Source organism: Colobus angolensis, unplaced genomic scaffold, assembly GCF_000951035.1.
Source record: "Colobus angolensis palliatus isolate OR3802 unplaced genomic scaffold, Cang.pa_1.0 Scaffold93, whole genome shotgun sequence".
Classification (NCBI taxonomy): Eukaryota; Metazoa; Chordata; class Mammalia; order Primates; family Cercopithecidae; genus Colobus; species Colobus angolensis.
In genome coordinates this window covers 193,550-205,713 of record NW_012123265.1, presented here as the reverse complement: position 1 = coordinate 205,713, position 12,164 = coordinate 193,550, and the positions used below count along the sequence as shown (strand labels likewise).

Here is a 12,164-nt window from a genome sequence, read left to right as displayed (position 1 = left end):
TTTTTTGTATTTTTAGTAGAGATGGGGTTTCACCATGTTAGCCAGGATGGTCTCGATCTCCTGACCTAGTGATCTACCCGCCTCGGCCTCCCAAAGTGCTGGGATTACAGGCTTGAGCCACCGGCCCGGCCAAAACATTCTTTTCAAATCAGTCCTCCAATGTTAAATTTTTCACTTCTTAAGTCCCAATAGAGATCATCCTGTGAATGTGTTAGTTTTTTTTTTCTTGAGTGAGGTGTTACATATTTTATCACAATGAGTTCTTAAGAGAGTTTACAGCAGTTTGTTTTAGGAGCTGTTTTTCCATCTTTGAATTTTGCCATATCTACAGGGAAATTTTTTAATATAACCGTTCTACTCTAGGATTACATGCTTTGCAAGGCAGTAATTGTTAAATTATATTCATATCCAGAAAGAAATGGTTCTTATTGACTTGTATATTTTAATATATTGGAGCTTGATGAGAAGGCTGTCCTCAAGATCCATACCACGTGACTGTGTCATAGTTGGGACTATAAAATGCTGAAATCATATACCTTCAGTACTCAAACATTTTAGGTGGTAAAATGAACCTAATGTTAAAATTCATATAGTGGTAGCTCATGCTGTAAGGTCCATGGTATTATGGGGGGAAAATCCTTTCCAGTTTAGAATTTGAAGCCAGAAGTTCCCAACTTGTTTTTCATAAGTTACTGGCTACAGAGGTACCAAAGTGTTCCAAATTCAAAGCTACACAATCTTTACCAGGCCACCTAAATACCCATTAAATTTGCCAAAGGTGTCCTGTGGCTTAAAATCTGCTTTTTCCAATTTTAACTACTTAGAATCCTCTTGGAATAGCAATGTAGGAATTAAAACATAAGATCTTTATATATACTTCATATTTTCCTTTTAAGCTTTTGAAAGCCTAAATGTAAGCTGTATAGGTTGAAAGTATAATGCCCTGTTGTTGTTTTTTTGTTTTTTTGTTTTTGTTTTTGAGACGGAGTGTCGCTCTGTTGCCCAGGCTGGAGTGCAGTGGTGTCATCTTGGCTCACTGCAACCTCTGCCTCTCGGGTTCAAGCTATTCTCCTGCCTCGGCCTCCCAAGTAGCTGGGACTACAGGTGCATGCCACCATGCCCAGCTAATTTTTTTGTATTTTTAGTAGAGATGGGGTTTCACCGTGTTAGCCAGGATGGTCTCGATCTCCTGATGTCGTGATCCGCCTGTCTTGACCTCCCAGAGTGCTGGGATTACAGGCATGAGCCACTGTGTTCGGCTGCCCTGTCTGTCTTAATGCATCATAATCATGATTCTGGTTCATTCTTTCCTACATTTATGTCCTGATGACAAAGTATACTCCATTCCTTAAGTGTGTGCTCTTCTCTCATGTTTTCTCATAAACAAAGTTCATCATGAAATCCACCCCCATTGACCCCCACATCCTTTCCATGTGGTTGCCAGTTGTGACATTTCTTTGTCATTCTTTTTTTTTTTTAGTGGAATCTCACTCTGTCACCAGGCTGAAGTGCAGTGGCCCTATCTCGGCTTGTTGCAACCTCTGCCTCCTGGGTTCAAGCAATTCTCCTGCCTTGGCCTCCCAAGTAGCTGGGATTACAGGCATGCGCTGCCACACCCAGCTAATTTTTGTATTTTTGGTAGACAGGGGGTTTCACTATGTTGGCCAGGACGATCTCAATCTCCTGACCTTATGATCCGCCCACATTGGCCTCCTAAAGTGCTGGGATTACAGGCGTAAGCCACCACGCCCGGCCTCTTTGTCATTCTCTTAATCTTAACAAATTGGGTCAATGCTTATGGTGCACTGACGCGATACTCTCGGATGAATATCTGGGAAATCACTCCTTCATGTAGCTGGTGGAAGAGAGAAAAATCTACCTATGGTAGTGCTTCTTCAGTCTTCCTAGATGTGAGAGAATGGTGTTTTCTTCTCTCTACCCTTTAGAAGCCTGCTCCTGTAGGTTTCACCACAATGTCCTTGGCTTAGAAAATTGTGTTGAGATAATTGAATATGACTTTAGAATTCACATTTATTTGAGCCTTTCATTTTACAAATTAGGAAACTGATTTATAACATTGAGCTTGAAGATATTAGATACAATTTTAGTTATGAGCAGCTTTATAAAAATTCTATTAAGGTATTACAAAATATTTCCTTTTTCCCTAAAAAGTCTGTCTTTAGTGTTTATATGTATATAAATATACTTATTTATTTATTTATTTTTGAGACAGGGTTTTGCTCTGTCCCCCAGGCTGGAGTACAGTGGCACAATCCTAGCTCGCTACAAGCTTGAACTGGGCTCAGGCGATCCTCCTGCCTCAGCCTTCCCAAAGTGTTGGGATTATAGGTGTGAACCAAAGTGCCTAGCCCTTACTTACTTATTTTAGTGGGGAAGTAAAGCCTTAATGAACCTTGAACTTGAGGAACCAGTTTTATTTAAACAGTTAATTTCCATGAGTTTTGAGCTAAAGTCAGAGTAGACTTAACAGCAGTTTTTTTTTTAGAACCTATAATACCAAAACTCACAGCAATTTTGTTGTTTGCCAGTGTATTCTAAGCTTTTTGAAGAAAAAGAAGCATGCATATTAATTGCTTGGTAGGGGTTATGCTGGAAGAACTGTGGATTTGATTCGCTCTTGTAACTAAAGTCATAGTGTTGCAATTATTACTTTCCATGCCAAAGGTTGAGAGCATGGACATAACCAGGTAGATATGCCTCAATACCTGAAGGGATAGATTAAAGTCAACTATAAACTGTAAAAATTTCCCTTAAGCATCCATTAGATTTAGCCCAGTGCTTAACTGTGGAAATGAAGATTGGGGGGAGCTGTGCCTAGGGAAGGGAGGTTATGTGTTAATAAAACTTTTTTTCATTTCAGTTTAAAATAACCAATTTGGCTTATTTCCAAATTTGGCTGAGAGTCTTGGCTGCTAAGAGCTGTGCCTTCAACATCTCTTTGATTATTATGTATTTGATTAACAGTGGGGTCACTATGGTTTGCATCTACTTGGCTGTCAGTATCCTAGAGGGAGTGTATGCCTCTTTCTCTTCTCTTTCCTTTAATGAGTTAAACAACTTGGTCTTTTTTTTTTTTTTTTCGGCCCCAGGGATGGATTGATCTTAAAACAGGCCTATTTTGCAGTACTTAGTTCAAAGAACACCATATGTTTTAAATTATTTATTGTTTAGAAATTCTTACATTTCACCATAGCACGGTTTTGGCTGTCTCTGTTCTCTTTCTTCAGTTGCTTATTACCTTTTTCTAAGGCTCACCCTACTTAGCAGACATCCAGGGCTTTTGATTGTAAAAGAGGCTAAAAGCTTTGAAATCTAGAGAATCTGTTTATATGAAGTATATGATTTTACTCTAATTATAGATTAAGCATCATAATACATATATTATGCTGTGATGCTCTCATATAAGCCTTTCAAATTATCCCTTTTAAAAATAGTAACTACATTTTTTGTCTATAAATCATTGGTATTTATGTAGCTAAAGCATAAAAGACCATGAACATTTTCTTGATAGAATTCAATTATTTCTCAGCTACTGTGGTAGAATATTTATTTTAAAAGGCAACATTATAAATTAACTTGATACACATACTACCATTGCTACCACTCCCACCTTCTGAATCTGTAAAGTAGATAGTAACATTTGTTGTATTTTTCAAAGACTGACCTGTAACTCATTTTAATTAATCAGATCCTTACTAGACTAGCTGAAATGTCCCAGATAACAATAATCATTAAAGTCTTAAAGAAGTGTAGTAGTATGTTAGTATGGTTTCTTTAAAACCTTTCATTTGACATTATTCTTGTCTACAGGCTAATTTCTTTCAGGTTTGGGGCATGTATTCATTTGCATGGCAGTGTTTTGGATATATGTGAAATTAAAACTCATTTCATGGACTGCTCTAAAGTATATCGGGGCCAATGTGATTGGTTTCTGGAAATTCTTGGAGATTATTGAAAACGGTGGTTAAGCAGAGCTAATATTCCATGTTCATACCGTGAAATACTTCTACATTTTGCAAAGATGATATTTTGGGCAGCAGTAACCTATGCTAAAAGTCTTATTGTCCTCTGGCAGTAAGTTAGCAGGCCTTTTGTACTATACAGCTGATTAATGGAATCAGTACCTCATTTGATACTTAAATTGAGTAAAAAAATTTTAATAACAGCCTTATTGTGATACAATTCACATACCATACAGTTCACCTATTTAAAATGTACAAGTCAATGGTTTTCAGTGTATTTACAAAGCTGTGCAGTCTATTTGAGAACAATTTCCTGACTCCAAGAAGGAACCCCACACTCATTAGCAGTCATTTTCCATTTCCCTACAACTCGTCCTCATGCCAGCCCGAGGCAACCACTAATCTACTTCTACCTCTATTGATTGTCCTATTCTGAACATTTTATAAAGCAGATTTATATAATATGTAGTCTTTTGTGTCTGCTTTCTTTCACTTAGTATAATGCTCTGAAGGTTGTAGCAGATATCAATACTTCAGTACCTTTTATTGCTAAGATTTGTTTTTTAAGGTTATTTTGTCATTTTCTTTCCTTTGACTCCATTTTTTCTCTTTTCATTGTGAAATCAATTCTAAGGTCTCCCTTCATAATTATTATGATTTCAAAGAGTGAACCAGTATATTTTTGTGATCCACAAAGCAATCACCTGTATGATCTAGAGGATTTCACAGTTGATCTACGTGTTAGAAGAGCTTTTTGGGCTTTAAAAAGGTTTTTAGAAAGTATGATGTTAGCTACTGCCAGTGGCAAGCCCAGCTGAACCAGGCACATCATCATCACCACAAAGTAGTCCATTTCAATATAGTTTGTATCATTAACATTTTTTAACATCTAAAAAAGTTTAGGTCATTTCTATGCTTTCATTAGTGATTCTTCAGTAGGAAGGAACCTAGCAAAGTGCCAGTATGTTATCAGAAATAAAATTCCCAGTCCATCCATTGATTATATATTTGTAAACACCAAAATGCATGAAAAGTGAAGTTCTGGTATCAGTTACAGGGTTTATGTAGCTATTCAAGAAAATGTATATGTGCTATGTTAATCTTGTTTCTTTTTGTTATTTTTGAATATGTGTCATTTTCAGGACCCTTCAAAACATGATACATGCAAAAGGTTAGTATCCCCTTAACAGATTTCCTTATGTTCAAGGTAATGTCTGGCAAGAGACTCTTCTGTAAGTATATGTATGTAACATAACTTACGAGTGCAGCTTGACAACTAATTCTTTTTTGGCCCAAATCACTGCAAATTCAGTTGTTCCTTGACATTAGCAAAATTAGCTTTTGCAGTTTTAGCCGTTTTGAATAATCTAAAAAGTTCATGCCTTGAGTAATTTTTTAATCTTATTGTGACACAAATTGGAATCACACTCGGTAAGAGGCCAGTATGCGTGGACAGGTAGCTACTAGTGGTTCAGCCTTCAGTCTCTGCAGTTCAAACCAGCTACACTATTCTACTTAAAACTTAATCTCATTTACTTCTCACAACCACTCTGTAAGATAGGTGCCATTATTACATTTTACAGAAGAAAAAAACACTGTAGTCATATTTAGGAATTTGGATTTTCTCAGGTTTACTTAAAATATATTCCTTGGCATTAATATTAGTAATTCACTAGTATTAGCTCTGAAAGTTATAAATTGCTTTCCCTTAAGTGCCTCTATCTAAAATGACTGTGGAATCCTTGGCCTGTACAATATATTTGTGGAGATTATATAGAGCTAGCCATTCTATCTTTTGGACATCTCGAAGTATTTCAGAGAAAGAAAATATGTCTTTTTTTTTCCTGTAAAATATCAGATCTATTATTTGAGGTAATGGACACAGTATAAAAAAGTACAAACTATTAGTAAATTTAGTTTCCTTAATATTGAGGGCTTAGGGTCAACAAAATGCTGCATAAAATTTTGAAAATACAAGCCACAAAATTGCAGATTTTAAACATAAAACTTATGCTTATGCAGGGCGGGGTGCAGTGGCTCACGCTTGTAACCCTAGCACTTTGGGAGGCTGAGGCAGGTGGATCATGAGGTCAGGAGTTCGAGACCAGCCTGGACAACATGGTGAAACCCCATCTCTACTAAAAATACAAAATTAGCTGGGCATGGTGGTGCGTGCCTATAGTCCCAGCTATTTGGGAGGCCAAGGCAGGAGAATCGCTTGAACCTGGGAGGCGGAGGTTGCAGTGAGCCAAGATCGTGCCGTTGCACTCCAGCCTGGGCAAAGAGAACGAAACTCCATCTTCAAAAAAAACCTTATGCTTATGCTATAAAACTTAGACTTATGCTAAACATAAAACTGATTAAGAATTATCAGGCAGAAGATATAAAGAATCCCTACAAATCAGTTTTTTATTTTTTTTTATTTTTATTTTTTATTTGTTTTTGTATTTTTAGTAGAGACGGGGTTTCACCGTGTTAGCCAGGATGGTCTCGATCTCCTGACCTCGTGATCCGCCCGTCTCGGCCTCCCAAAGTGCTGGGATTACAGGCTTGAGCCACCGCGCCCGGCCGAAATCAGTTTTTTAAAACCTCAGTAGAATATGAAGAAAAGGGCTGGGCACGGTAGCTCACGCCTGTAATCCCAGTACTTTGGGAGGTCGAGACCATCCTGGCTAACACGGTGAAACCCCGTCTCTGCTAAAAATACAAAAAATTACCTGGGGGTGGTGGCGGGCGCCTGTAGTCCCAGCTACTCGGGAGGCTGAGACAGGAGAATGGCGTGAACCCGGGAGGCGGAGCTTGCAGTGAGCCGAGATGGCGCCATCGCACTCCAGCCTGGGCGATGAGCAAGACTCCATCTCAAAAAAAAAAAAAAAAAAGAATATGAGAAAAAGACGTAAACACTTTACAGAAAAGGAAACACAAATGTAAACATATGGAAATGAGGTTTAATCTCATTCATCATTAGTGATATGTGAATTAAAATCATAGGTATATTTCATACCTAACCGGATTGGTAAAAATTAAAAATTTTGCAAATAAGAGTTGGTTGGAAAGTTTATCCCCCGACTCTTAAAAACACTCCTAGGGTAATGTAAATGAATATAATCATTTTGGAAAGCAGGTTGGCATTATCTAGCAAATTTGACAGGATGAATTAACTTTTGACCCAGCAATTCCATTTCTAATGATATACTTGATAGAAATGTGTGCACAGGTACACCCAGAAATATGTACAAGAATGTTCACAGCAGCATTATTCGAGATATTAAAACATCAGAAACAACCCTAATAAACTGTGGTATATTCATACAATGGAATACTACAAAACAATAAAAATAAATGAATCACAAACATGTAGTAATCTGGATGAATCTCCAAGAAGAAAAGTCTGTCTTACGACAGGAAGTTATTGTTGAACCTGACTCTCCTGTGATGCAGTATAAATGTGTTTCGTCTGGTTCTCTCCTCAGTCGCAGTTAAGTATTAGGAAAGATTATGTGAGTATTGGTGTCAGCCATTCTCAGTCTTTTGTACTAAAGAAATTTTCTGGCCGGGCACAGTGGCTCATGCCTGTAATCCCAGCACTTTGGGAGGCCTAGGCGGGCGGATCCACGGCTGAGGCAGGAGAATGGCGTGAACCCGGGAGGCGTAGCTTGCAGTGAGCCAATATCGCGCCGTTGCACTCCAGCCTGGGCGATAGAGCGAGACTCTATCTCAAAAAAAAAAGACAAATTTTCTTCTTCAGTGTTTTCTCAAGGATCCTACTTTTGGATTCTTTAGGCTTTTGTGATTGCTCTTAAAGGAGTCTGAATTCATTACTCTTATCGGGAGATTACTTCAGAGTTCCCAGTGCATATTGCTGTTATACATGCAATATTGCTTGGTATTTTAAACAAAGCTACCTGGCTGACATTCCAAACTAGTCCAGCGTAGCTGTTTGCCATACGTAAGCATACAGAGTGCTAGGCATGTTTAGGCAAAGAATCATTTTTCTTATGAACTTCGGCTCGTTTTATTGACTTCAAAACCTTTTAATACCAAGACTCATATGTCTTAAGTAGAGGGGCAGCCGGGTCATTTGGATCATGGAAGAATTATACTTTAAAACTAGTGTGCTAATAAGTTCTGTTAAAGAATTATTATGTTAAGGAGAATGATGACTGTTCTGAAGCTCCTAAGGAAAGTCTCTTGCCGTACTTTTGAAGCTGCCGTTTACTTTACCCTATTAGAACTGTATATACTTTCTGTGTATGTGTATCCTTATTAGTGTCCAAACTTAACTAGGGATTAAGAGGATGGGTTTGGAATCACACTGTCCAACTCCCTTACTAGCTTTGGGATTTGGGGTGCAAAGCTTATGTTTCTCTTGTATGAGATGAGAATAATAACTGTATTTCATAGGGTGTTGTAAGGATTAAATTTTTAAAATACTTATGAAGCAGGTAGGATATTTCTGGTAGTTATATTAGATATGATTACTTCCGAATTTATATTGGGATGGATTTTTTTTAAATACATATATGGAATGTCACTTACATAATGGTGTTTTTTCCTGTTTAAAAATGTTAATTGCAGAATACGTGAAAAGCAAAAGCACAAAGAAGACAATGTGAGAGTATCCATAATCCCTAACTCAGAAATAACCACTATATGACTTTGTAGAAACACATACAAAGGCATGTAAAGGCATCTTATTTGATATCATACTATTGGTTGTTTTTAACCTTTTAAAAAATTACTTTGTAATATTGTCACTCTAATCCAAATATTTTTTCCCCAACTACTTTGTGATAAAAGCAGTTAAATTTCCCAAAGTAAAAACTCCTTGCCCATATAAAAACATGTGAAAGCTGAAAGATAGTGAACATTTGTCTTAAAATATTAACAATTTTATTGCTTTCTCCCCCTCCTCCTAGTTGCTGGTCATACTGGATTTTACCCATCATAGGTGCTGTTCTCTTAGGTTTCTTGTACCGCTACTACACATCAGAAAGCAAATCCTCCTGAGGAGGCCTTGCTGAAGTTGGAAAGTGCATCCATTTTGGGGTGAAAACTAGAGACTTGCTTGGGGGCTGCAGAAGTGCCCTCTCCTCGAATCCTGCCAGTTGCATTCTTCCCCCTTGGAGTCGAGACGATTGACCAGGCATCTGCCTCAGATCTGGGACCAGCGTCCTCCATCTCTCAGAGCCTTACTCCCAAAGTACCTGCTCACTGTTGATTGCTGGTGTTTCCCTTCTTCACTGGTTTCCATGAGTACCCTTATATTTCAAAACTTCCTGTTCATAAGTTATAGTGACATTGCTCTTTCGTAAAAATGCCTGCTTTCCAATACTTTGATTGCACATTAGACATTCTTAACAGGGCAGCAGTCTAGTGTTGAAACTTTTATTTTTTCATTTTTCTTTTAAGTAAATTTTTTTAAAAAAATTCTGATTTAGGGCTAGGTGCGGTGGCTCAGGCCTGTAATCCTAGCACTTTGGGAGGCCAAGGTGGGAAGATTGCTTGAGGCCAAGAGTTCGAGACCAGCCTGGGCAACATAGCGAGACCCTTACCTGTTTTTTTAAAAAAAATCTGATTTAATTCTGTTATTTATCATAAGGGGTTTAATTCCTGAAGTAAAGGTATGCACCTATTAAACTTAAAACTGCCAAATGATTTTTGTTCCTTTTATGTGCATGATAAAACTACAAGGAATGGTGTGGCCACCTCCTCCTTCCTTTCAAGCTAGGGCAGCAGGTAGCTCTTCCCACCCCCTGAGCCCAGCCCCTTCCCAAGTGGTGCTGGACAAAAAAACTACATGGCCCTTTTATGTCTTGGGGCCGGAGAGGGAGGGATGAATTGGGGTGATAGAACCCTGGTGAATTCAGAGTTATCTTTCTTCAGAAAAATATTGAAAACCACTGCTTCAGGATAGGAGTTTAGAAAAAGCACCAAAGCTTTCACTTTGGTTTGGCACCAGTTTCTAACCATCTGTTTTTTCTACCCTAGCTATCTTTTATTGGTAAAATATAAATGTATAATTATGTCTGTAGAGCTTTACCAAGGATTTTCCCTCCTATTTTGTTTGTTGATTAGCAAATTTTTGATTCTCCATTTTCCAAAAGTAAGAGACTCCAGCATGGCCTTCTGTTTGCCCCCAAGTAAAGTAACTTCCATATAAAATGGTATTTGAAAGTGAGAGTTCATGACAAGAGCCTGTTTTCCATTTCTTCTGTATTTTACCTCCATGACTCCAACTTGTGGGTTTGTTCTGTTTTTCCATGAGAATAAAATACTGGCAGTTTTTTTCTCTGATGTGTGTTCATTGAGAAGTAGGTTACTAGAATTATGTTACTGTGTCTTATTGGTTCAGTGATGATTTCTCTGGCATATTAGACTTTTATTTTTTTCCCCATGGAAGCACCTGAGGAAATAAATAGAACACTGGCTGTTTTCTGCCAGCAACTCTGGTGATTTTTCTCCCTGTCCTTTGAGAATTGCTAGTCTGCTTCTGAGCCATTGTCATATCCGGCAGGGAGCAGCTTGGTTCAAGAAGGACCATAGAGGCTGCTCAGCATCTCCTTCCTCCCTCCCAGCTTGCCAGGGATTTGATGAGACAGGAAACTGCCCAGCAAACCAGGGACTGCCCATGCAAACTATTTAAGAAAAAGTTCAACCCAGGTCTTGTATCCTGTGATTTAGTGGTTGAATGAATACAGAATTCATCAAAATAATATTAACCTTGTACTTGCACACTTGGATATATTTGGGAGTAATTTTAGGTGATTTCTGGCTGAGTTTTACTGTCAGGGATATGGGTTTAGTAAAACTTTTATCTTTAGAAAAATGTTCGTATGCATTAGAAGATGCTACTTTTAAGACAATATTGATAAAAAACCTTGGTTATTATTTAACAAAAGTGGTATGACTTGATGCTTCTCTATTTAAAGGCAAGGAAGGATTGGTATATGATTGCCTGTAATAAATAAATTATGTGATTATTGGAGTACATTGGGGTAAAAGTAAAGAACAGAGGAGTATTGAGGAGCTTGAAAGGGAACATTCAATCTAAAGCCAAGCCTGAAGATAACTTGAATCAGTTGTAAAAGTGTGTTGGCAATGTCCAAAATTGAATGAAAAACATCTGGCTTATAAGCAGTGTTAAAGAACTACCATCTTAAGTAAAATTGGTGTTTTTGTTATTTTTAAAGTAAATGCCAGTGCAAAAGGTATGTTTTTCTACTTCATATTGGTTTTCTTTTCCTGTTTACATCTGGACTTGTTTTTACTGAGAGCCAGAGGAAAAGCTAATTAGACTTTGTCTCTTCCACCCATGAAATCCCTGCAGTACCCAGGGCTGCTTCTGAGCTACTGCTGATGTGATGTCACTTTGTATTAGGAAAACCACTTGGGGGTCCATTTACTATTATTCTGTTGTATACAAAAACAGCCAGGTGAAAGGTAAATCTTGCATGAGAGTTTGCGGAGGTTGTTCTAAACAGTAAAGTAATATAGCACACTAGCCAGATCCATCCAAAAGGACTTTTCTTTAAGGAAGTAGACTTGAATTCACGAAACAGTCTTGCCATGGATAGGTGGTGAAAATCCTCTGGAGAGCAAGTGGAGCCAATCCCCATTGGCTGACAGTGCCACCTGGAGCTGGTCTCTGGGGTGTTTGGTTGTTTATTCCTGAGGAAGACTAACTGCTGCTGCTGCTGCAAACTGGACTGTACACATCGTGGCTGCTGGACACGAAGGAGGAGGTGAGAGAAGTTTCATGCCACCAAAATAGAGGGTGTTGCCCCGGTCTGAGAGTCAGGGTTTAAACCTGCCTCAGGAGAGACTAGTTTGAAATGACACCAAAATTCCCCAGCCCCTACTCAGCAATTGGTTTTGGTTTCCAAATGACTTCCACATTTGTCAAGATAACAGAGTGGTGGGGTCAAAGTTTATCTTGTGTTTAGCCCTCCTCAAGACTGCTTAAGCAAAAACAAAAATCCCTTGGAACCTATCTTTTGAGCCTGTAAAGTTCTTTTAGCAGTTGTCATAAATGCATATGTTGTGAAATCAGAACACTGTCGCGTTTATACTCATTTAGCTGCAATGTGGGACAATGAAAAATGCTTTACAGGCCTTAAGTATCATTACTTATGGTATCTCCTGCTTTAAAATCTCAAGCGATATCTATCTAGTTAAATT

At 38.2% G+C, this 12,164-nt stretch overlaps 1 protein-coding gene across 3 annotated transcripts in view; it reads left to right on the top strand.

Annotated features, from left to right (window-relative positions):
- Positions 1–11,136, top strand: part of LOC105504521 (cytochrome b5 type B) — a 42,144-nt gene extending 31,008 nt beyond the window's left edge. Inside the window, exons 4-6 of one of the 3 annotated variants that reach the window (XM_011931980.1) lie at positions 2,234–2,361; positions 5,126–5,154; positions 8,903–10,964. In XM_011931980.1, coding sequence (XP_011787370.1) covers positions 2,234–2,361; positions 5,126–5,154; positions 8,903–8,934 — 189 coding nt within the window. In that variant the 3' untranslated portion in view covers positions 8,935–10,964. Of the gene's footprint in view, positions 1–2,233; positions 2,362–5,125; positions 5,155–8,902 lie in introns of all 3 variants that reach the window. The other 2 variants (XM_011931982.1, XM_011931981.1) reach the window with 2 other exon arrangements.
- The last annotated feature ends 1,028 nt before the right edge of the window (positions 11,137–12,164 follow it).